The sequence below is a fragment of the Crocodylus siamensis genome, chromosome 7, assembly GCF_052110815.1.
Source record: "Crocodylus siamensis isolate JL-2025a chromosome 7, ASM5211081v1, whole genome shotgun sequence".
NCBI lineage: Eukaryota > Metazoa > Chordata > Crocodylia > Crocodylidae > Crocodylus > Crocodylus siamensis.
The window spans coordinates 79025306-79050965 of record NC_143401.1 but is presented as its reverse complement, the minus strand read 5'-3'; the positions used below and the strand labels follow the sequence as shown (position 1 = coordinate 79050965).

The 25660-nt window shown below is 42.0% G+C and overlaps 1 protein-coding gene across 6 annotated transcripts in view; it reads right to left on the bottom strand.

Moving 5' to 3' along the window:
• Positions 1–25660, bottom strand: part of UROS (uroporphyrinogen III synthase) — a 49512-nt gene that overhangs the window by 18944 nt on the left and 4908 nt on the right. For 5 of the 6 annotated variants that reach the window (XR_016443663.1, XR_016443664.1, XM_090058523.1 and 2 more), the window contains exons 2-6: positions 20622–20711; positions 19785–19868; positions 14114–14210; positions 12356–12430; positions 3807–3881 (exon numbers count right to left, since the gene is read on the bottom strand). Coding sequence is in view for 4 of the 6 variants with exons in the window: in XM_090058523.1 (XP_089914649.1) it covers positions 3807–3881; positions 12356–12430; positions 14114–14210; positions 19785–19868; positions 20622–20684 (394 nt within the window). In the remaining 2 variants the exon portion in view is untranslated. Of the gene's footprint in view, positions 1–3806; positions 3882–12355; positions 12431–14113; positions 14211–17519; positions 17673–19784; positions 19869–20621; positions 20712–25660 lie in introns of those variants that run through there. The other variant, XM_090058525.1, reaches the window with a different exon arrangement.

The window sequence follows — 25660 nt, the reverse complement described above, 5'->3', positions numbered from 1 at the left end:
AACAGCTATCTATTTCCCGTCCAACTTGCATGGAACTCATCTGGGGGAGGAGAATAGGTTACAGTGTGACCCCAGAGGTAGAAGCCAAAGCTTAATACAATGAGGGCAGTGCCTGAACTCACACACTCAGGTAGCAAAGGGCTATTTTCTTTAAATCAGAGGCAGGCAAACTATAAAGGAGGTACAATGTTTTAAAAATCACTTTATTTTAAATTCAGTCTAATGGTTGATGTCTCCTCTCCTTTTCCTGATTGTTTCAAACTTTTGAACCTGCATGCTAGGTAATGCTGTGCTCTTTCAAGAGCTGTTATTTTGTTCATTGCAATGGTGCAGTCATTTATCTGGATGAGATAAACTTCCATTTCTGTAATACAGCATTATTTAGGGACAATCAATAGAGCTCTTAGGTCATTTTTCTTAGATGCAGTTTAGGTCCTTCCCTATTATAGGATTTCTTAAAAATGTACCAATCCCAAGCCCTGGAGAATGCTAGTACTGCATGAACTTTTCTCTTTGAACTTCATCCCAAACCTATGATTTTTCCCTCACAAGGTGCATCCACACAAGCAAGCACATGCACTTGCAGCAGCTCAAACAGAAGCAGTGCAAATTTGAGCCGGGGCTTTTTGCCTCAGCACATGTGCTCAGACATGCACTTTGTTGTGGAGCAAATTGTGCCACTTGGGGCAAAATAACTCTGCCTGGCTCCTCCCAGATCTGCAGAAAGGTGGAGCTAGAGCCTGAGGCCAGCACCTGTGCTATCTCCAGCAGTATAAACAGCTTCCCTGTCCTGGCCCCAGCAGTACAAAAACCTGCCCTGGCAAGCAGCTCAGGGCTACTCGCTCTCTAGAGCTTCTGGGGCCCAGCCACCTGGTACCTGGGGACACTACCCCTTGTGCCAGCTGGACTGCTGCAGAAGCATCCCAAATCCATTTTTTAAAATATCCCAAAATCCATGTTTTTCCAAAATTAACACAAAAGATCACTCAGTTGGGCAATGCTTTTTATTGGTATATTTACAATGGTAAAACAATGTGGAAGCCTACCAGTATCTCTACCATCATGATAAAATGAATTCTAAATACCTGTATGTGTTGATGTGTACTTTTGTTTTACTTTGCATATGATGGTGTGTGATGGGGGGATATGGTGTTTTCAGGAAAGAGGTGGGAAGGGGTGTGGGGAAGATGGGCTGGTGTGTGCGGAGGGATGTGGGTTGGTCTGTGAGTAGGTGTGGGGTGATTGCTGAGGGGACTGTGGGTGTGGGGGAGCTGCTCAGGAGGGGTGGGTCCCCTGGCCCCCACAGAGTGCACCCCCTCCCACAGGGCCCCAGCTCTCCCCTGGAGGGCCCCAGCCCCCCCGCTCAGGGTCCCAGCTCCCCCTGGGGGGCCATAGCTCCCCTGCCCAGGGTCCCAGGCACTCTGGAGAGCCCCAGCCCCACCCCACCCAGGGCCCATAACTTACCTTTATCAGTAGCAGCGGAAGTGGGGTGCTCTAAGCCGTGGCCGCAAGACCCGACACGGCATGCGGGGACTGCACACTGGGCCCAGCCGGGTCCTGGGACCTCTCTGCCAGGCCTTTGGTGGCAGGACCTGCCCCCCTCAAAGCCCCTCTGCCATCTGGCTGGGCAGGACCCTTGGTGGCAGGACTCAGCGCAGCATGTGGGGACCGTGTGCCAGGCCCAGCTGGGTCCTGCTGGCCCTGGGGTCCCTCTGCTGCCTGGCCAGGCCGTGCCCTTGGTGGCAGGACCTGGTGTGGTGTGCAGGGACTGCATGCCAGGCTCAACTGGGTCCTGCCAGCCCTGGGGTCCCTCTGCCACTTGGCTGGGCTGGGCCCATAGTGGTAGGACCCGGCGTGGCATGCAGGGACCATGTGACAGGCCCAGCTGGGCCCTGCCGCCCTCGGGGCCCTGTGCCGCCTGTTAAAATTATTTTTTAAATCCCTTTTGCACTTTAAAAGCCTCATTGTCATCCTGTCTGTAAATGAGCAAGGGTGTGCCAGCTATGATCCCATTTTTCATTGGCCTGCTGAAATCTTGTGCAGAAAAGAATATGCTAGAACTTTCCATCCTATGTGCAATGTCCAAAAATAATATCTCAAGGTGCTAACACTTGTGTGGGACTTAGGCACCCTGACACAAAAGACATGAAGGCAATAAGGGGATAAAGTGTGGGCTCCAGTAAATTATTTAAACTAGCAGCTACAGTAACTCACCAAACTACAGTAATAATAATAATTGCACTGACCACCATCTGCCTTTTTTCACCTCCCTGGCCAAAGGTGGGCAGTTTTCAAAGTCTGGGACACTCTGTTCAGTTAACAGATACTGCATTTATCCCTAACCCAATGCTTGTCTTTTTCCTTATATGTTTGGAGCAGGAAGCCATTAAACAGACGCCTTCCTTTTTATCAACCAAGGACAGCCCAACCTCGAGGTTCATTATGGGTCCTTTCTGAGATTCTGCAGTAGAATCTCCCACAGGCAGTGTCCTTAGTATCTTACTGCTAACAGAAAGTGTCCTATGGAGCAGGAAAGGGAAATTGTCATTTAACTCCGTGTGCACTGAAATGCAGAAGTTTATAGAGCTCCTGGGGCTGACACACATACCAAGTTGGATTTAGCAGTGAATCTCCAAGTGTTCAAGATTAATTCGTGCCTAAATTTGTTGAGCTTCTTTTGACAAGTGTGTTCTTAGCAGATGTCAATATGAATACACTCTGAAGTCAGCATGAACCTCAGTTATGAGCTCTCTGGAATGCTACATGCATCTGAAACTGTAATGCCAATCTCATTGTCCTGGCACTTTCCTCTTATACTACAGGTTTTTTTCCAAATCCTAGAATCCCAGCTGCATGATAATGAAGTATCTTTGTACAGCTTGTAGTTGTCCTACCTTACAATCACCCAATAAATAATAATCAGCCGCTGTGTCTAAAAAAATTCTCAAAAACCCTCCTGTAGGGAAAATTGATTCTTTTAAACTTCTGATTATGGAGCTGGCTGATTCCTCACTCATTATGTGTATTATACACATCAATTTAACAGCAAAGTTATACCCTAGGCAGGTCAATATAATAAAAAAAAGAAACACATTAGCTAAACTCTCCAAATCAGCTCTTCTAGTAGAAAATACTAACTTGAATCACCTGATTCACATACCGTTGGTTGACTAAATATTTTTAACTCTTTTGAATTAGTTTTAATCAAAACAGTAGCTACATTTAGGCTTCCAGTATAGCGAGTCCCTTTCATCATTTTTTCAAGAAAATTCTTCTTTTGGAGATGAAAATCAGCCTCTTCTAAGCACTGATGGCAATTTTTGTGAAGCAGCAGTGACTGGGGAAGAGTCATTATATTTGATTTTAGTTATGAGACAATGAAAAAACCCAGCCTTAAAGTCTACTTCTGAATCAAGGGCAGTCCACTGTGTTAAAGGGGACCCATGCCACTGCAGCAAGATATATCATATGCCTAAATCTTCATAATGTATCACTTGATCCCAAACAGACAATAGTCTTTTGGATTATATATTATTAATGTGGATTATTTCAAGATATAAGATCTCCTATATCAGGCAGATATTACATAGCAAATACTGTTTATTCAAAATGTTTTGGGAACAGCTGAAGCATTCTAGGAATCTGGGTTTTGGGATTCTACTGTATCAGATTATAGAGAATACAGGCAGGATGTGTTCAATGGAGAAGAGGTATACACTTAAAAAAAACCCTGTCTTTTTGTAAGAAATTTTGAAGCCAAATTTAACATAAAGTGTCCTTGAATTCAAAGATTTTTGGTTACTTACTTAAACAAATGTATCCAGCTAGTTTTTCAGCATTTCCACACTTCTCTCCTTGTGGGGCAAGGCCAATTTCTTCCACTTAAAGAAAAAGCAGCAACGTCATATATCGTTTGATAGAATGAAAATAAGTTCCAGTTAGCTATGTCAGAAACATCTGAATTGAAAATGGAGACCCAGCTTAATCTGTCTTCTATAGAAATCTTTTTAGGTTTTCTTGAAGCCCTTTGTAAAGCCATGTGCTTTCTAAGGACGTGATCCTAGATAATGCAGAAAGACATGCATAAGGAAAGCAATACAGAAGGAGTAGAGGACATCTGACCTCACTCCTGCTGACTGTTCATAGAGCAGCATGGCACTAAATCTATAAGAAGAGAAGATACAAGGGTTGGTGCACTGTCCTGAACTGGCTGCACTCCTGGCACATGGCACTGTTACACTCGTGTTCTTGCTGAGCACGTGTACATAGAACAGTGAGCATGAACTCACTTGTGATAAAGGATCAAAACTGCTGTGAAAATCCAAAATTACAATAATCTTGAATTTAGTATGAAGGCACGGAAGGTGGAATTGCCAAGAAGTTAACAAATTAGCATTGGACTTGATTGATTCAAGCCTCCTTTCAGCTCAGTGAGGGCCAACCATTTTGGCTGACATGCTACAAATTAACCCCGCACTCTTCCTCAAGCACACTCCAATCTCCTTCCCCGGATGGATTGGCTACTCTGCTTTCTGTCCTATCTGCTGCTATGCTGCCTGTCCCCTCCATGCTTTGCCACATGCCACACACCAGTTTTCTACATCTCAGCCAGCTTTGGGAATTGTAACTTGTAGTGAACTTAACCTCTTCTTTATGTTAGATTAAATTAAATCCTTAATACCTCCACACTAGGAAACTATTCAGGACTCAATTTTATCAGCCTTTAAATGGATCCATATTTTCTAAATACTACTAAATGTCTTAGGTCATGTTCACAAATGTAAAACACCTGCTACAAAATTAAACGAACTTTTGGCTGTTTAGTGGCATTTACCCATATGTATCGAGAAGTAAACACTATACACAGCAATGAAGTCTTGCTTGCCCACATGGGTCTGAAACTTTACACATGCAATTGCAAACCATTTTTGCAAGGAACTGGAATACTTACTCAAGCCACATACTCAAACCAAAAATGGTGGAATAAGCAATGACAGATATGCAAGTGATCACAGCACATTTAATTTAAACCTTGCCTGTCTGTGATTAATTTTAAAATGAATTAAAATGTGACAAATTAGTAGAAAAACAAACAAACTTTAAACACAGCATTGATTTATCCAGTGACACCCCAACTAAATACCTAATGTATCAAGGACAACAAAAAGTCCTTTTTCAGATATGTGGGGAGCCGGAGGAAAAGCAAGGGCAATGTTGGACCCCTGCTAAACCAGATGGGGCAACTGACAACTGACACCCAGGAAAAAGCCAACCTATTAAATAGGTACTTTGCGTCAGTCTTTCATCAGTCACACGGGATGCCCATGCCTGCTATGGGACAGGGAAATCTGGGTGAGGGGGATCCCCTACCCTCCGTCAATGCTGACCTCGTGAAGGAACACCTTGAGAAGCTGGATACCTGCAAGTCAGCTGGCCCTGACAACCTGCACCCCAGGGTACTCAAGGAGCTGGCGAGCGTCATAGCCCAGCCCCTGGCACGGATCTTTGAAAACTCCTGGCGCTCTGGTGTAGTGCCCGAAGACTGGAAGAAGGCCAATGTGGTGCCGATCTTCAAGAAAGGAGTGGATCTGGCTAACTACAGGCCCATTAGCCTGACTTCTATCCTGGGGAAGATCCTAGAAAAGTTTATTAAGGAGGCCATCCTTGAGGGACTGGCCCAGGCTAACATCCTAAGGGACAGCCAGCACGGGTTTGTTGCGGGTAGGTCTTGTTTGACCAATCTCATTTCCTTCTATGACCAGGTGACCTATCACCTGGACAAGGGAGAAGAGATTGATGTCATATATCTTGACTTCAAAAAAGCTTTTGATCTGGTATCCCATGATCACCTCTTGGCCAAACTGCCCAGTTGTGGCCTTGGCTCCACCACGATCCGCTGGCTGGGAAATTGGCTTCGTGGTCGGACCCAGAGGGTTGTGATTGATGGCAGTCACTCATCATGGTGTCCTGTGACCAGTGGGGTCCCTCAAGGCTCTGTCCTGGGACCCATCCTGTTCAACATCTTCATTAACGATGTGGACATTGGAGTCAGGAGTGGACTGGCCAAGTTCGCCAATGACACCAAACTTTGGGGCAAAGCATCCACGCCAGAAGATAGGCGGGTGATCCAGGCTGACCTGGACAAGCTCAGCAAATGGGCAGACGAGAACCTGATGGTGTTTAACACCGAAAAATGCAAGGTTCTCCACCTTGGGAGGAAAAACCTGCAGCACCCTTATAGGCTCGGCAGTGCTACGTTGGTTAGCACTACAGAAGAAAAAGACTTGGGGGTCATCATTGACCACAAGATGAACATGAGCCTCCAATGCGATGCTGCGGCTAGTAAAGCAACCAAAATGCTGGCGTGCATCCATAGATGCTTCTCAAGCAAATCCCGGGACGTCATTCTCCCCTTCTCCTCGGCCTTGGTGAGGTCGCAGCTGGAGTACTGCGTCCAGTTTTGGGCTCCACAATTCAAAAAGGATGTGGAGAAGCTTGAGAGAGTCCAGAGGAGAGCCACGTGCATGATCAGAGGTCAGGAAAACAGATCTTACGATGACAGGCTGAGAGCCATGGGACTCTTTAGCCTGGAAAAGCGCAGGCTCAGGGGTGATCTGATGGCCACCTATAAGTTTATCAGGGGTGACCACCAGGATGTGGGGGAACGTCTGTTCACCAGAGCGCCCCAAGGGATGACGAGGTCGAACTGTCATAAACTACTACAAGACAGTTTCAGGCTGGACATAAGGAAGAATTTCTTTCCTGTCCGAGCCCCCAAGGTCTGGAACAGTCTGCCAGCGGAGGTGGTTCAAGCACCTACATTGAACACCTTCAAGAGTAAATTGGATGCTTATCTTGCTGGGATCCTATGACCCCAGCTGACTTCCTGCCCTTTGGGCAGGGGGCTGGACTTGACGATCTCTCGAGGTCCCTTCCAGCCCTAATGTCTATGAAATCTATGAAAGTAATATAAATCTACAAATCCAAATAAAGAAAAATGAAAACTGCAGGTAGAGTAATGATAGCAGCAAGACCAAGAATCAAATTTTGCTTCTAGTCATTTTACAGGTCTACGTTACATGGTGTTTGATGTATTATACCAGGGCTGTTCAACTAGTGGCCTGCAGGTGGCGTGACCACCTTTCCAAAATGGAAAGATGGGACACATGGCCACCTCCTGTGTGCCCCCTCCCCCCAGAGCTGCATGGCCAAAGCAGAGCCAAGTGGAGCCCATGAGGGTGGGGGCAAATGCAGGCTGCCCACTGCAAGGCTCAGGGCTCCCCTCCTGCCAAGAGCCCCACGTCAGCATGGTAAGGTACCCCCTGCCCACCAGACAGCAGCAGAGGCAGTGGAGTGGTGCCCCCCACACTGCAACTGGGTGTGCAAGGGATGCCTCACCATGCTGGCACAGCTGGCATGGGGCTCTTGGCAGAAAGGCAGCAGGGCAGGGGGCCCCAAGCCCCACAGCAGGCAGCCTGCACCCACCTCTGCTCTGCGCACAAGTCGGGGGGGAACCTGGCTGGTTTAAACCCATAACAGAACAGACGTTCACTGCACACAAACTGGTTTAAAAATGGCTGAAACCGGTTTGAGATAAACCTGGTTGTTTATCCCTCTTTCAAACCTGGTTGTGAACCTCTTTCTGCCAAGAGCCCCATGCCAGCTGTGCCACCATGGCACAAGTTGAGGAGACTAGTGGGTGAGGCGCTGGGGTCCTTGAGGGCAGGGGAACTCAGTGTCCAGTACGAGTGGTCGTTCTTCAAGGAAACGATACTCAGGGCCCAAGGGGAGTCCATCCCAACAAGGAGCAAGAGGGGCAAGAGTGCCCGAAAGCCCCCCTGGCTTACCAAGGGCATCAGGGAATGCCTGCTTACCAAAAAGGCGGCGTACACCCAGTGGAAGGTGGGTGCTATCTCCAAAGAGGAGTATAACTCCTCTGCTTGGGCCTGTAGGAGGGCTGTCAGGAAAGCTAAGGCGGACATAGAGCTAGGACTAGCGTCCAAGATCAAGGATAATAAAAAGTCATTTTTCAAATATATAGGGAGGATGAAGAAGGCACCAGGTAATGTGGGGCCCCTGCAAAGTACACTGGGCAATCTGGTGGTTGCGCCAGAGGAGAAAGCGGAACTCTTTAACCAATTCTTCACCTCCGTTTTCTTGTGCAGGGACCAGGACTTCCCCGCTGTGATCCCAGACGGACTTGAGGGGAAAGCCTCCAGACCTCAGGTTGGGGAGGACCTGGTTAGAGAGCTTCTGGAGGGGCTGGACGTGTTCAAGTCAGTGGGTCCAGATGCTCTCCACCCCAGGGTGTTGAGGGAGCTAGCAGGGGTTATTGCAAGGCCCTTAGCACGGCTTTACGAGCGCTCGTGGTGCTCGGGTCAGGTGCCAGATGACTGGAAGATATCTAATGTGGTCCCCATCTTCAAAAAAGGGAAGAGAGAGGACCCGGGCAACTATAGGCCCGTCAGTCTTACCTCTATCCTTGGGAAACTCTTTGAGAAGATCCTCAAGGAGCACATCTGTGATGGGCCAGCTTCAGGGATGATGCTCAAGGGCAACCAGCACGGTTTCATTAGGGGCACGTCATGTCAGACCAACCTGATTGCCTTTTATGGTCAGGTCACAAAGGCAATGGATGCAGGTGTCAATGTGGACGTAGTCTTTCTAGACTTCAGCAAGGCCTTTGACACCATCTCCCACCCCATCCTCATTAAAAAACTAGGCGACTGTGGCATTGATGCCTACACAGTCAGATGGACTGCAGATTGGCTCAAGGGTCGTACTCAGAGGGGGATGGTGGATGAGCCATATTCAACCTGGGGAGAAGTGGGCAGCGGAGTCCCCCAGGGCTTGGTCCTTGGGCCTGTGCTGTTCAATTTCTTCATCAGCGATTTGGACGACGGGGTGAAATGCAACCTGCTTAAATTCGCTGACGATACCAAAATCTGGGGTGAAGTGAGCACGCTAGTAGGGAGGGAAAGATTTCAGCAAGATCTGGATAGGTTACAGGAGTGGGCTGACATAAAGAGGATGTGTTTCAATACTGGCAAGTGCAGGGTGCTGCACTTAGGCAGTAGAAACCAGCAGCACACTTATAGAATGGGAAACTCCCTTCTTGAGAGCATGGAGGCATTATTGACTCCAAGATGAACATGGGCCAACAATGCGAGGTCATGGTTGGCAGGGCTAATCGGACCTTGTCATGCATCCACAGGTGCATCTCAAGTAGAGCCAGGGAGGTGATCCTCCCCCTCTATGCGATGCTGGTCAGGCCACAGCTGGAGTACTGCGTCCAGTTCTGTGCGCCCCATTTCAGGAGGGATGTGGACAACATTGAAAGGGTCCAGAGGAGGGCCACCAGGATGATCCGGGGACTACAGGGCAGACCCTACATTGAAAGACTGCAGGACCTAAACCTGTTCAGCCTTCACAAGAGAAGGCTGAGGGGGGACCTGGTGACAGTCTATAAACTCACTAGGGGGGACCAGAAGGGTTTAGGGGAGACACTGTTTCCCCTAGCGCCCCCTGGCATGACAAGCAACAATGGACACAAATTATTAGAGAGTAGGTTTAGATTAGACATCCTCAAGAACTACTTCACAGTTAGGGTGGCTAGGAGCTGGAACCAACTTCCTATGGAAGTGGTGCTGGCTCCTACCCTGGGGATCTTTAACAAGAGGCTTGATGACTACCTGGCTGGACTCATTTGAGTTCAGTCTTTTCTCCCACCCAGGCGGAGGGTCGGACTTGAAGTTCTACAAGGTCCCTTCCGACCCTACTTCTATGATTCTGGTTGAATGTAGTATCAGTCCTAACTGATTTGGGTCAAACTAGTTTATGCAATGTCTGTCCCAGACCCCTTCCTGGTTTAAGTTAAACCAGACTCTCCCAGCCCCTGGCATGCTCTCTGGGCTCGGCAAGGATCTCTTCTCCACAGCAGAGCTGGCCCTTTGCCTCTGCTCCCTGGATGGAGCTCCAGCAGAGACTGCAGGCATCTGCTTGGCTTCCCTCTGCTCCCCGCCATCCCCTCACCACTCCCTGCTAAGCAGGGACTCCCTGTTCCCTCTGCCTTAAACAGACACCTCTCTAGCTGCAGACCACATGCTGGCTATGGTCTGTGTTGTGGCAGATGGGACAAAGGCAGAATCAACAGGTAGCTGGTTATGTCTCTTTGTTGTTTTTTTAATGGGCCGATAAACACTGAGTTAGGGGTGATAAAAACTGTGTTATCAATTCCATGCTGGGCTGGTCAGGAGGCTGAGGAGAACCCTTCCCTAATCAGAGCATCCTGCTGGGGCCTGGCCATGTCCCCCTCAGCTCAGCAGTGTGGAAGGGAAGGCAGGGCTGCTCTAGTGCCCCCAGCTTCTAGTCTGAGCCACTGCAGGCCTGTGCCTGCATTTCTTCAGTCCAGAGGGGATGTCTGTGCAGTTACAAATTGATTCAGCCTAGCCAGGTTAGACTAACCTGCAAAGTTTGAATCAATTGAGGCTCAGGCTTTCTGAATGTCTGTCTATAGCCATAAAGATTAAGTAAATAAAACAATGATAGTACTGAAAAAATTAGTATACTCCAACTCAGGGCCAGCCTTAGGGAAAATGGCACCTTCGGTGAGGTTGTATTTTGGCACCTCCCTCCTCCACCCCCAAGCTTGTGGCACTGCAACAGGCAGAGGCAAAAAGGCAGGTGGGCACGAGTGCACAGCACAGTCCGAAAGGGAGGCGGAGTGGCACGGTGTGGCAGGCAGGCACCACGGCTGCTGTGTAAGGCAGGTGGACTGCAGCAGGTGCCACCCCACCTGCACATGCCCAACCTGGCTCCTTCCTGAGCAGCGGCTGGAGGCAGGGGGCGGGCTGGGTAGGCAACACTCCTTCCTAGGTTAGGGATTGGCTGGGGTGGGGTGGGGTGGGGTGGGGGGAAGATCACTGCTGTGAGTACAGGCTGCTTACAGCTATACTGCAATATTTATACAGTGCAACTAAAACAACATACGAATGTCACACACTGGCTTATCTATCCCTGCAGGTACTCGCTAAGCTTCTGTGTTTGGATCTAGACACTGGGTAATTTATACTTTAATTCTACTTGGGTCTAAGTGGGATCTAAACATTTTCTCTTTCTTTGGCCTTTAAACCTTGGACATATACTGAGTGGCTGGCACCTCTACTGGAAGTAGGAATCCCACATCCCAGCTGTCTTAGGCCTAAGTGCTCCTTACTAGCTGAATTAGATGCCTTGCTCCCATGCCTTAACCCTTCAAAGGTAGGTAATTATTCAAGTCAGTAAGAACAAAGGTTTGTTGAGAGATCCTTAAATAAATCACTCTTCATTTTAGATAGCATCAGAGATATACAGATCCCAGCAGATTAAGAAACTCCTGAATCTCATTTCATGTTTCAGTTTCCTCAGTACCCCTGAGCATTTTTTGGAATTTGGTCAGTGTACTTTTGGGCTTCCAGGTCCCTTTCCCTCTTCCAGCCAAGGCTTCTCTTTTTACTCTGTTTTGGTGAGAGAATCTCCTGTTGTAACACGCAGTCCTGTCTATTAGGCGATCTCCCTCATCTACCTCAAACCCTACCAGGCAATTAAAAACTTCTGTCAGGTGATCCCTTGCTTGGCTACCTGGCCACCTCAGAAAGCAGTCTTCCTTGGTAGTCAAAGGTACTTCCAGTTGAATGCAAGGTTGAAGTTTAACAACCCTTGGCTAGTCCTCTGCTAGACACAGGAATTTATCCTGACACATCCCATTTAACTGAAATCTGAGGCTACAGGCAATTTTACAAACAAAATTGGCAACAAGCCAAAACAGAGGTTGATACAGATATCTGCTGACATGTCTAAATCATCACAATCCTTTACTGGATTAACAGAAACATATGGTAAAATTCTGGCCCCTTGAAGTTACCAGAAATTTCACCACTGCCTTCAGTGGGCCCTGGATTACCTAGCACTGGAAGGATCCTCGTGGATCACTGAGTCTAGTGACCTGTTATCACAGTGAACTACATCCTATAATCCTTTACATAAGTTTTTGTTCTATTCCTACCATACAGAAAAAGAGATAGTTTGGCGGGACATGTGGGGTTTGACCATTCTTCATTACCATAGATATGAAGGTAATGCAATCACATTACAATAGAAAAAAAAGTGAATTGTAGAGTCAGATCCAGCTAGTGTAAGCCAGTATATCTTTGATGTATATAAAGCTGCCTTTCTGGAAACAGGTTTAATTGTTAAATAAGGCCTTATACACTTGTTGATACTTTTAACATTTTAAAGCATTTTTTTCACTTTAACACCTTTATGAATTGTACTGAAGATGTTGTTTTATATAAGACTTTTTTTTAACATGGCTTACCTAGAGAAGCTGTGGCTTTTCCTACAACATATGTTGATTTTGCATTCCATTTTTGTTTCAGAGATTTTGTCCAGGCTGTAAAACATTAAATTATGTGCAAGTATTTGGCATTAAAGTATAAACATCAAAGTGAATACCTGGATTTCTATCCCAAAAGATTGCTTATTTCTGTAGAAGCTTATGAGAACAAGATATTAATTACTAACACTACATTTGCTACCATTTAAAATAAAGATTTTAAATCAGTTGTTTTGCTCACTGTAAAAACAACAGTCTATAACATGATTAAAAAACTTGGGTTGAACAAACAGTATTTCCAATTATGTCTGTTAAGCAGCATTTTTAATGCATGTTGCACAGTACCACATCAACTGTAACTCATAATGCTCATTTATATTCTGGCATTCATTAGCGAAAAAAAACCCAAGTAAAACTTGCAGGCAAAAAACATAAGGCAGCAGAATGTGCAACTTAAAATGATAAACTGATGAATTTCATATCCAGGGCAGATACAGATTTAAAACTGAAGGCTTAGCCAAGACTTAACAGAAGCTTATATGCTAACCAATCAAACCAAATCAATCATAAGCTAAACTATGCTATTAAACAGTTCTGTTATTTTATTTTAAAAATAACATAATAGAAAGGTAAGAATTGATTGTATTTTGCATACAAAAGCTGATTAAAAAAAATAATTACACTAGAGAAACTGGGATCAAATACAATGATTAGGAAATCACATTTCCTTCTAAAAATGTTAATTATTTCTTCACATTGAACAATGGTGTTTGGATCCAGCTGCCTCATCCCAATTTCTGCAATAACCACAGAACAGAGATAGATCTGATAGATGCCTTATTATAATGCCTTAAAAATGAAACAGCATCACCTAAGATCTTCTGTTCATTTCTGGTATTCATTTTTTTAAGAACTGATAATAGAAATAGAAAAAGAAAAATGGAAATGTGTCTATCTGAGGAGTTATTGAAAAGATTAGGATCGATTAATTTTGAAACAAGTCTGAATAAGACATGGGACATGATGGAGGAGGGAAATACATTATTATTTAAAGCATGTTCTATCAGTACCAACACACTCACATCAGGACCGAGGCCCAACAATAACTAACACAGAGAAAGAAATGGTCCCAGCTCTAAAGAGCTTAAAATCCCCTTAGGGTGCCTATACATGTGTAGTGAGGTTGCTCCAATACACTGTAATTACAGCGCATCAGAGCAGACTTGATTAACTGAGTCTGCTGGAGTGCTGTAATTACCATGCTCCAGCAGACTCCAGTGTGCATCCCTGTGCTGAAAAATAGTCGTGAGGGTGCTTTAACTAAAGCTTGTTTGACAAGCTTTAGTTAAGCACCCCCACCACCATTTTTCAGCAAAGGGATGTTGATACATGAGATGTTCTAGGCATTTTAATTAGAGCAGCTCTTAGAGCCACTCTAATTAAAGCCCTCCCCCTCCCTCCCCACGCACACACTGAGGGCATGCGTATAAACGCCCTAAGGTCTTGATTCTGTAAACACACAGCCCCAATAGGTTGGAGCTCCTCCAAGTATAAAATGATTGAATGTGTTGTATGCCTTGGGTCTAAATATAAAAAAAATGAAATGCGAAGTGCCTAGTTATCCCTGTTCCTAATGCCCCCCAAAGCCCCTTTAAGCTCAAAAAACCCCTGGTGGGAGAGAGAGTAAAACTTACAGATTTTAATTTAAACAGAGAACCAACTGTATAAATGTGCACTTACCTTCATTTTTACTGTTCTCTTTTAAACACAACTTGACAGCTTCTACTGCTCTTGGACTGGTAAAAATTAGACCTCCATAGCATTCTGGATGAGAGAGCTAGTTACGAACAATTCAGAAATATATTTAGATGAGTTATAAGAAGCTTGAAAAAATATTTTGTGAACTTTTAGTTTTAAAAGTAGCAAATATTTTAATTGTGTAATACAAGTAACAGGGACATCAGTAAGAAAGATATACTACAACACTGAATTCTAAGCTATTTCAAACACTTTTAGAGAAGACTGTTAATTCTGCAAATCTGAATTTAGAACAGGTACAAATTCTTGGCACTGAGCTGGCTTGAATCTGAGGGAGAGAAGTATCTGGGGTATTTAAATGTCATGCAGGTGAAGCTTTGCCTCTGAGTAACTCAGAGAGCACTACTGGGCCAGCTCTGCCACATTCCCCAAAATGAGCAGTTCTGTTTAGCGACTGACTGCCCCACAATCAAAGTAATAAACAAGTAGTTCCTTCGCAGGATCCTAATTGATCAGGGGGCCTGCTTGGTTACTTAGTTTCTCAGACTTTTCAAGCTGAAGACATCCCTCCATAACTCTTCTAAATGTAGTGGCACCCCCTTTTCTAGGAGGTGGACCCAGGGGGAGGCTGTTCCAGGAGGGGTCAAATCTGCTTGCATTAGATTAACAGATAAAGTAGGTAGCAGTGCCCTCTCCTTTGAAGGGCAGCACTAGCACAGCCAGGCAAAACTGCTTTGCACATCTCTATTTCTGCGGCTGTACCAGGAGGGGGTCCTCCTTCCTGCATTAGGTGTATCTGCACCTCCCACCCCGCCCACTGCTTGTTCTGACCCTGCCAAGCCTCCTCGAAACAGGTGCATGAGAGTTCCCCCTGGAGGCACCAGTACCAGGGCACTCTGGAAAAGGTCTCATGGTGCTCTGGTTGAGAACCGCTGGTTTAAACTCAGTATTCTAAAATATTCAGGCATCACTGGAGATTTGTAAGAATCAGGACAGCAAAGGACTATTGATTTAAAAAACTGTAAATAAAATGGTCATTAATATTTTAAAGTGACAGTACCGTGTATGCAGTTTTAAGCTGCATATTGTGGCAGGTTAGACTTTAAACCACAATTAAACCCTGCCAATTTCAGGCTGCTGTGGAGGTGGAAACATGCAAAGTACTTGCAAAATCAGCTGCTTCATTTAAGTGCCTGGATGGGAGCTGGGCAATTCGGAAAATCTGTTTTAAAGAATTCAAAACACTCAGGATATACAAATGCATACAAAATAATGGATATTTTGAAGATAACGCTTAAAAATTCTGTACATAGCCCTACTGGGAACCTAATACAGGACAAGAATCCTACATGGAATACAAGAAACTGTGTGGGGAAAAATAGTGTAATATCATTTTTTATCATCTCTGTTACATGATTGATTAGTAAACATTAAAATAAAAATTAGGACCTCAGGATTTCCACAGGTCATAGATAGTTTAGGGTCTTTTCCCATAGGACCCCACAGAAGTGCATGGTAAAACTCTTGTTGATTTCATGAAGCCAGGATTTCAACTTAGATGTTGAAAGTTTTTGTAGACCTACCCAAAATATATTTAATTCACCAATGCTGAAAAGAAAGCACCACAGTGGGGCTGCAGCAAATAGAAAATAGCTATTAGCACTTCTGCCTCATAACCCTGGCAACGGATATAAGCCGATTCATACCTGGCCAGCTTGTTCTCTGCTAATTTGTTTGGATCAGAGTAGCTTTTCTAAAATAAAATTTAAAAAAAAATCTCTCATTCTGCAGCTGCAGAAAATGGCACAATATGTGAGTGGAGAGCTTCTGTTAATGAGCCTCCCACCCCATAGTGCCTTCCAGAAGCATTTAGGGAACACACTATGCATGCATGACAAGCATTTTGGAAGCAGAGGTGCTGCAGATTTTAACACATTCATTAAATGTCAGTAACATCTCTTGCCTGGAGCTGAAAAATTCTCATGAAGCTGGGGATAAGGCTCAGCACCTGGTTTCCCAAATTTTTAAACAATTTTAAATGAAAAATCTTGGTTACTAGCCTTGGATAGAGAGGGAGAAAACAGAAATCCCCTCTCCACATGGCTAAATACCCATAATATTTATCATGATTCTCTTTGTCATTGTTTGTCTTTGTATAACCCAGCATTTAAAGCTCTTTTGGACTGAGTGACAGGCAAAGAGTCGAAGAGTTCAAATTTTGAAAAGACAGCTCTAAGTCAGGGCATGATATCTCAAGGCACACTGAAAGAGTTGTTCTACTCTTGAAAAAGGTTCTACATTGAATGCATTCATTAAGTTATAGGAACGTAAGGTATGCAAGAGCAATACATTTGTTCCATATGTTTTTTCTAGGTTGAAACTACTCACTCTATTGTAGCTTTATGCATTATAGATGTAAACTCTGTGTAGAAGCCTAAACTCAGCATCAGGTTTGAGAAATATGAAATAGCATACAATACAGTAGATTGCTTCAGTATACAATCATTAAATTAAATCTGTTCTAAAAAAAAAGTATTTTTCTATGGGAAGAATAGTGCTTACTTTCAAACTCATGCCAACATTTTTTGTTGTTGGGGGTTTTATTCCATTTTATTTTTTTATTCATTCTCAGTCACAGTTTTCACTTCAGGAAATGTCTCCACCAGCAGCTCACAACAGCCAGAATTTAGCCAACTTCAGGTAATACTATGTATGATTGATCTATTTACTTTTTAAAGCAAAATGACTAACAAATCATTGGGTCCTGTTACAAGGTTGGATTTCCATTTGTAACCCTTTTAAATTAAAAGGCTGGTATTTTGTTTACTTTAATATCCATGGAAGGGGCATAGGTGCTTGGCACCAGACCATTAAAATATTTCTGAATAGATGCTAAAACAGGTATTGAAAAGAAAAAATAAATATTACAATTTTGAAGTTGTTTTCATTTTGCAGAGCTCAAAAATATAACTTTTTTTTACTTTTAATTTTTTTAATTTTGGTTTTCCTCTTTGCCTTTCTTTTTTGCTACGAAATAGCAAACAATCAAATTATGTTCAGATCATTTTTTTCTTTCACTTTTTAGCATTTTATTTTGCCACAATATTTTTTCTAAGGTAAAGAGACTATGAAAAGTTACTATAGTAAAGGAAAAATTATAAATTCAAATAAAAAGGAAGATCTTAGTCAACTCTTGCCTCCAGTGCCAGAAAAAAAATATCAGAAACATTGGAAAAAATGAGCATTTGAAATTCTGAAATTAAACAAAATCCCCAAAAGACTTTAAAAAACCCAAAACTCTTTCATGACTATTTTCAATTTAGAAAAAAATATTTCTCCTCCCCCCCCCAAAACTATACAATAAACATAACTCTTCTATTTTGAATACCCTTCTGCAACTCGCAAGATCTTTCCTCAGTTCCATACGATGTAAACAGTGGTGCTCAACCTATGGCCCATGGGCTGGATGTGGTCCACAAAGCCTATGCGAAAGGCCCATCACCAGAGACCTCCACAGGCATGGTGAGCTCTCTGCATTTAGCTGCAGGGAAAAGGAAGGAACAAGTAGGGGTGCAGTTCAGTCCTGGACTCCAGAGCCATAGGAAAATGACGGCTCCAGCCAGAATTCATACCAACAACTGGTGAGCTCAGAGAGCTCTGTGTGCATGCAGAGCTCTAGCAATGCTATTTCTATGCAGCCCTCAGGCCATTACATTGGCCTGCTTGTAAAATATGTTGAGCACCATTGACATAAACCAGCCTATAACTAGACTATGGAAAGACGAGTTATAGGATGATTCAAATCATATATGCTAGTTTTAACAAGGTCTATTTCTTTTTCCATGAGCTCTTATTCACATATATAAGTTGCAGTATTACAGCATATAGACTATAGGTAGGAGCACAAAAGAAAGAACCCTTCAGACCTCAAATCTTAGTTTCATTTACAGGTAACATTAGACACATTACACAGCACTGAAAGGAGGTACCTTTCTCCACTTTGGATCTGCAGCCAGAAACCTCTCCTAAGAGGCACCTGTACTCTTTTTTTTAATCAAAGAAGTGAGAAAGGCTCACTGTTTCCTATTAAAATATACGAGGAGAAGAAAGTGTTGTGGCCATTGCTGCTCCCTCTCCCCCATTTTCTATCATAATTTAATATACCTATTCTCAAACAACATTCTGTGGCACCCAGGGTGCCTTGACATCCTTTCTGGGATGTTGCTACATGCCATGCAATGTTAGCATTTTTAGGTGTACAAACATGATTCACAAGATAAACCCAATGCTTTCAAATAATCCATAGTGTTAACAAATAAAAATTTCCTATATTATTTTTCCATATTTAAAAAAAAGAGTGAACACGTTTGCTGACATCTCCCAAGGGGTGTCTTGAGCCTAAAAAAGGTTGAGAACCAGTGGTTTTATAGTGCTTCCCTGGGAAGGAGGCAACCTGTGCTCCAATCCCTACTTCAAGGACTCTGTGGGTATATCAACATGTAAAATTAATGTGAGGCAATAAACTACAGAACAATTTGCGCCAGAGTAAACTACTCCCAGGCACATTGTCTACACATCTCCCCAGGACAGCAGCAGTCTGAGCCAGGGTGGAGCAAGCCCGGGCTGGCAAGGGGCACAGGGGGGTAGCCCTGGGCTTCAGGTGGTGGCATTGGAGGGGCTGGCTGGAGCACGAGGACGCTAACCATGTGGAGCTGTGGCCAGGCAACAGGAAGGAGTCTGGCCCCTGCCCAGTTAGCATCTAAGCATGGTTTTGGTGCTGTAAATGACTCCACTGTAAGATAGTACCATCCTCAACAGTACTCGCTCCTAACTCTTACAGCAGAGTTAATTAGTTTACTGTGCCCTAATACCGGTGCACATGGAGACTGTGACACTTTACCAAGTAGCAAATTAGTCAACTTCACAGTAAAGCACACATGTTGATGCATCCTGTGTGCATTTTATTCAATTACTGTTAAATAAGCATTACAAAAATAGTCCTTGGACCAGGGTCCAAGTCTCTCCCTTACTTCCTGGAGACCGCCATAGCAATTAGGCTACAGAGTCATGCTTCTTCTTGTACTTACCTCCTGGCCTAAATAATCTTAAATTTTTTCTGTATTGGGAGGTGAGACATGTGGTTTTCAACCCCACTATACTGAAGAGGGAATGGAACCTGGTCTTCCCCTTCTTAAGAGGGTGCTCTACCTGCAAGACTATTATAGCAGTGGACCACTGATTCCTCTTCTCTAAAGTGGTGTCCACACCTGCATAACAATGGATCCCAATTCTACTGATGTGTTTTAGATGGCCTGTGAGAATGCCTACCAAGTGGAACTGCAAAGAGACTTTGGCACATCTAGTTTCTGGATCCAGTCATGCTTAGGCATGAGCTAGGCACCAAACTGCTCAGGTCTGGGGCATTTCTGAGCAAGCACAAAGACACAACTCCAGGCACCCAGGAAATAAAGCACCTAAAAAGTTTAAGTCCTCCACGTTTTCAGGGTCACAATTTAGGCACCTACAATTCTGGAGGAGCAAAGCAGTGCAGGTGGCAGCCAGGGAGTCTAACTGAACCAGAGATAAGCTTTATAATTTGGTCATTACAGATGGGCCTAATATTTGGGTACTACCAAAAAGGTTTAAATCTTACCTTTTCATACAAACTTTGAAGAGACACAAATTCAAAAGACAAAACAGGAATTAAAGTTGCTTCAAATCCATATGATCCTAATTCCTACAGATAAAAGTGTATATTGTTATTGAAGTACATTGCAAATAGTGAGTATTTCTTTTTAAAAGAACAGACTATTTGGCAGTAGAATAATTTGCAACTATTTTTCTAAACTAAAACCCAGAAGTATCTAAGGAAGAAAGTCTGATTTATTTTTACAGGTGAATGTTGTTTATTTTAATTGATATATTTAATGTTGTTGAAAAAACCTTAAATAACAGCCCTCTCTTTATCCATTGAACAGATATGGTAAAAATCATTGTATACCATCCAAGTGCTCAAGTCCTAAAAGTTCTGTAATCGTGTCTAGATACGTTTGAAATCAATGGAACTAGCTGTACAAATAGGATATGCAGAAGAAAGGCTAGTTCTGGGTTTTTTAGACCGTACAACACATTCTTAGACTCTGAACTCCAACTGACAATTTTTGTAACCATTACAAAATGCTGCAAAAATAATTCTGATCTATATAAGAACACATTGATATTAATGGGGTAACTGTTAAAAACTAACTTCAGTAATAATAATCATGATTATTCTGAAATCTTTAACTTTGAATTCAGTGTAAAAATTCTTACTTAAAACTACTCTTTGTGCCCATACAAATTACACTATAAAATTTGTTTTCTTAATGAACATTTTCCCTAGTTGTATACCAATAACAACTAATCACATTTACATTGTTCAATTGCTAAATATTATATTTGTCTACTTGTAAAGAGATAGATTGTTTTGGCCAGTGGTTAATGTACTTACCTGAATATATGGATCTGGTCCCGAGTCTCTCTCTTTGGGCTCCTTCAGTAACAGAATCTTCATTGTTTATCAAAGAACCGTGACAGAGCACTGAAGTACAATAAAATAAATATATCTAAATTAGATCTAGAGGACTTTTCTCTGTACAATAGCTGTAACAGTTCAGCATCACAAGAAACTGGATAATTAACAGATGCGCTAGTCCTTACACAATGAATAAGCAGTTAATGGGCACACTCTGGGAATGAACATCCACCCTGATAAGACCCACAAAAAAACATGTTGGTTTTAGATAACACAACTTAGAGACAAATGAGGTTTAAAGCTATGAAGGAGAATGTATTTTAAAGGAAAACACATTTTTAAAGGAGTAATGTTCTATGCACCATATTAATACATAAAAATAATGCCTGTCTCCCCCTTCTAAATTTCTTATTATATTCTATAGGTTTTATGTTATGGCACAACGTAAGTATTTGAGCACTTTCAAGAAGTACAGTGGTTCCAAAACTGGTCTGTAAGGCCATGGTTAACTGTCTATACCGGTCTGTTGATTGCACCTCCTCCCTGCACATTTCAATTAAAAGTTTAAATGATTAGTGTACATGGCAGTCTATAAGAGACTTTGAGGCTAAACAGTGGTTTCATCATTTCATAGTTGTTATGGGCTGGAAGGGACTTTACAAATCACTGGGTCCACAGATCATCAGTGTGCTCATCCGAAAAGTTTGGGAACCACTGCAACAGTGCATTAAGCAATGTGACTAATATTTGTCATTGTTTTTCCAAAGGAACAAGTTTGTGGAGAGTTCTGCTTTGGAATTTTGTGGTTATGACAAAAAAATCCACTTGCCCTCAAAATTGATGATGGCATTTAATGCTAGTCTTCTACTATACTCCCAAAAGTGCTACATTAATACATTAAATAACATAATGATAGACTAATGGACATCTTTTAGCTACCATATAATTGAATATTTGCTAGTTCCCTAGTATATTAAATTTCAATCTAATTAATTCTAGTTAAATAATTCTGAACACCAATGGTTTACACAAAGTTTTATATTGTCTATGAATTTCACCAATATGAATTAGCATTCTAAACACCCATGCAAAGTATACGTTATTATCCTCATTTTATAGATATGGAAGCTAAAGGCAAAGATATTTAAAATCCGAGTTTTCAAATACGGCCTCTAATGTTGAGTGCTGTCATTTTTTAGTTTCTAGCTTTAGCAAAAGAAGCTCTGACTTTCACTTGGAAGATATGTCTATGAACATTTTTGATTAATCTAAAAGATCCAGAAATAATTTGGAGATGGCTGAAAAAGAAAAGGTGTTTTTTTCCCCTGAAAAGTCAGTAAATGTTCTCACAACTTTTCAGCCACCTCTAACACTGAAACAGAGACTCTACCAACTCTAAAGTTCATCTAAGTTGCCACGCTGTACACTATATAGATACCAGACTTCTGCTTTTTTAAACTAAAATTAACAATATGTTCTGTGACTGATTGGATGCCTGTGTCACCATGTGCCAGACATCCATTTTAAAACTTTATATATTTACAAATTAACACATATACATTTATAAATTAACATTTACAAATTAAAATATGCTGGCAGACAACTCTGCTCTGTTCACCAACAAAATGGGTCTTAACTTTGGCTAACTTTATCCACAGCACATGCTGAAGTACATGTGTATGTCTATCTGTGTCCATGAATATTGATGAAATGTAATTTTCTGTTTCTTTTTTAAAAAGTGGGAAAGGACCACACAAAAACCTTTAATTTAGTCTTAAGAGTTGTACCAGTGGCAACATGTATTGTGGAAATTATATATAGAAAGAACAATACAAAAAAGCCAGAAGCATTAAAAAGAAGTGAGATTACTAGCTAAGGCAGTACAGTAGTATTATAGACTTGTACAGTACTACTCTTACAAAAGGTACATTCTATTAATAAAAAAACAATATAAAATCATTCACCTTACGCATGTCACCAATAACCTTAACTCTGGCCCGCAACACATACTTACAAACTCTTCCAAAACTAATGACTTACTTTACATATTTTATAGAAATACATCTTTGAAAGAGATAAAATAATGCTGTTTTACATGTGTTATATTTAATGATGGTATGTCATCAAAATGTAAATCTAGGAAAACTGAAATTCTCCCAACCTGTAGGAGAAGACACAAAACAATCATTCTACTGAAGAAGAGCAAACAAGTCAAACAAGGGCCACATACCCCTGGCTTCATATAAACTTCAACCACCAAATGAATTTTTGTGATTAATTTTTGTAAACAAAATTTGTATTAAAATTAACCTGTCAGCACATCTCCACTGCCACTACTATCAAAAACCCTCATAAAAATATAATATTCTTGATTCAATGCACTAATTATCCTTATGGCAAATATGTGGGTGAAACTAAACAGCAACTACACACCAGAATGAACACTCAAAGAAAAAAAATAAAGAACAGGTGCACACACCCCATAGGAGCACATTTCTCACATGACAACCACTATCTCTCTGATCTCACTATCCTTGTGCTCAAGAGAAATCTACTTAACACCTTTAAAAGGCTAACCTGGGAACAACTTATCATAAGTTAGCTGAACACTAAGAACCAAAGACAGTGGTTTTATGGCACATTATATCTTACCCAACTCCTAAATTCTTTCACAAAGGGAAGTTGAGAGTGACCCTCTTCCCTTTTGCTAGGCCTGGAGCTCCCACAGCTTCTTTTCCTCTGCTAACTGTGAGTCTTCTAGACCTGGGAATTTCTCTCACCCCTTCTCTTCTGGTGTTTTTCACTATCTTGTGCCTGGCTTCCTCTGATCTTGCATTTGAAAGTTTGTCTAACTTTATCCAAGCTACAGCTGGTCCAATAAAAAATGTCACCCTAAGAATCCTTGCCTTTCTATTAAAATTAAAGAATAACAGGGAAAAGTCATATATATCACAAACTTGCCTAATTTGCCAACAGCGAGAGGCCCATTTTATACAGCAAATGAACAAACTGCATTTTGGTCTTGCACATCTGTGTTACTCACTCAGGCTCGTTTCCCCATGCTGCAATCAGCCTTTGGCTTTCATTTCTACCAGAAGACAGATAATTTATAGTCTTCAAAAGGGGCTGCAAATGTGTGACTTTAAAAGTAGTTGGCCCAGAAGACCCCTAGTTTTGTGCACATATGTTTAGCTTTGTTTTGTCCAGCAAGTCTCCTTTGGTGGTATACCTGCTGAAAAAAATACTGTTCTTTTTAACCACTGCAAATCTCTGTAACCTTGTGTCTTGTTTATTCACATACAGACCGGTATTTGGCAGATAAAATGACAAGTGTGATCAAATGTAATGTGATATAATATACCAAGGTGCCAAATGCACGCAGCAAGGGTGTCTTATGCAAGAGGCAGACCTTGCATAGCTAAGGTTGAAAGTATCCAAACCCATTTTTCTTAGCAAATGTGCCCTAGCACAACCGACACATCATGCTGAATGTAGGCACAATGCCACCCTAACAGATGGAGATGAGTGCAGACAAGCAGGGACACAAGTCTATGCTGAATGTAGTATTTCCAAACCAGAAATTTGGAAACAGCTGTCACTGCCACACTTCTACTCTTACGGTGAGCAGCATATATAGAATGTACCACTGCAATTTTATTAACTGGGTTTCTTTTAAAAAACATGTTTTTAAAAGCAGCTTATTACAATACTTCCTGGGGTCCACTAAATCAGGGATATTAATCTGTGTAAGATGAAGTGAAGACTTCATGATGGCTCTGGGGAGCAATTCCCTGGGACTGGCTAGCTAACAAATGGTTTCCTGAATAGCTGGATGCCTGTTGAATAGGCTAAAAGAGTGAAGAACAGTGCAAATACAAGAGGACTAAGTTGCTAGAAAGAGTGAAAATGCATTAAGAATACACATAAAATCTGCAGCAATATTCAGCATGTTCCCATATATCTACTTCAAATACTGTGCCCTTTATAATTTTTTTTCAAGAGGTATATGTACAAACTTCTGTCCAACATTAAGAAATAGTTTCTGTGAACAAGAATCAATGGCAAAACAGACTCAGTTTAGTATGTAGCTCTCAATTTACAGCTGGAAACATGGTGTGTGTGGATAACCTTAATGAGAAGTTTTCTCACTGCCAACTCTTTGTCTGAAAGCCTTAAAACAATAAGTAACTGATGCCAATCTTCCATCCTTGGCTAATTCAAACAAGTGCCTCATTTGTATGTGCTCCAAAATACAAACATTGCAAAGACTTAAAGTGACCTGCAGAGAAAATCCAATCTTTTGCCTTTTCCCCCTTCTTTATAATGCATAAAGAAGATCTAAAAAGTGACTTGGGAGAAGTTTTTGCTTCAATTTTATATTAAAAATTCAGGTTTTGCCCATCATACATGACTCCACGGACCACTGAAAAACTAACAAAATGATGACATTAAAAATTCCAGGAAAATTAAATTTTAAATAAGTGAGAGGTGATTTTTATTCATATAATTTAAAACTCTTGGGTTTTGCACACAGTACTTGTAACAGGATAACAGATTTTGAGACTCTAAATTGAGATGTAAGGCTATTCTTTTAGGTCATCCTGACAGCAAATTCTTGAACCCCTATAAAGATGCATAAATATTTTGCAAAGTCACTGAAGATAGATCAGGTGCGTTCAATTATCACCATTCTAAGAATTTAAGAAGGGTTGGAGGCTCTGAGGGAGCATATGTGACTGATGAACAAACCAAGCCTAAACTGATACTTCTGTGTTCCTGCTGTATTTCTTCCATGTTGTTTAATTTAGGAAGAAGGTAAACTGGGAACATATCAATTACACCAAAGGAAGATTTCAACTCCATTTAATATACCAGATTAATTAAATTAGGTAGAGGAAATGTCCATTAAAGATTCAACATCTTCAAACTTATATTAAGAGCTAAAGTTGCTCCAAGTATGCATTTCTGAGATCACCAACAACCTTGACACTCCTGATGTTTATGAAGAAAAAACA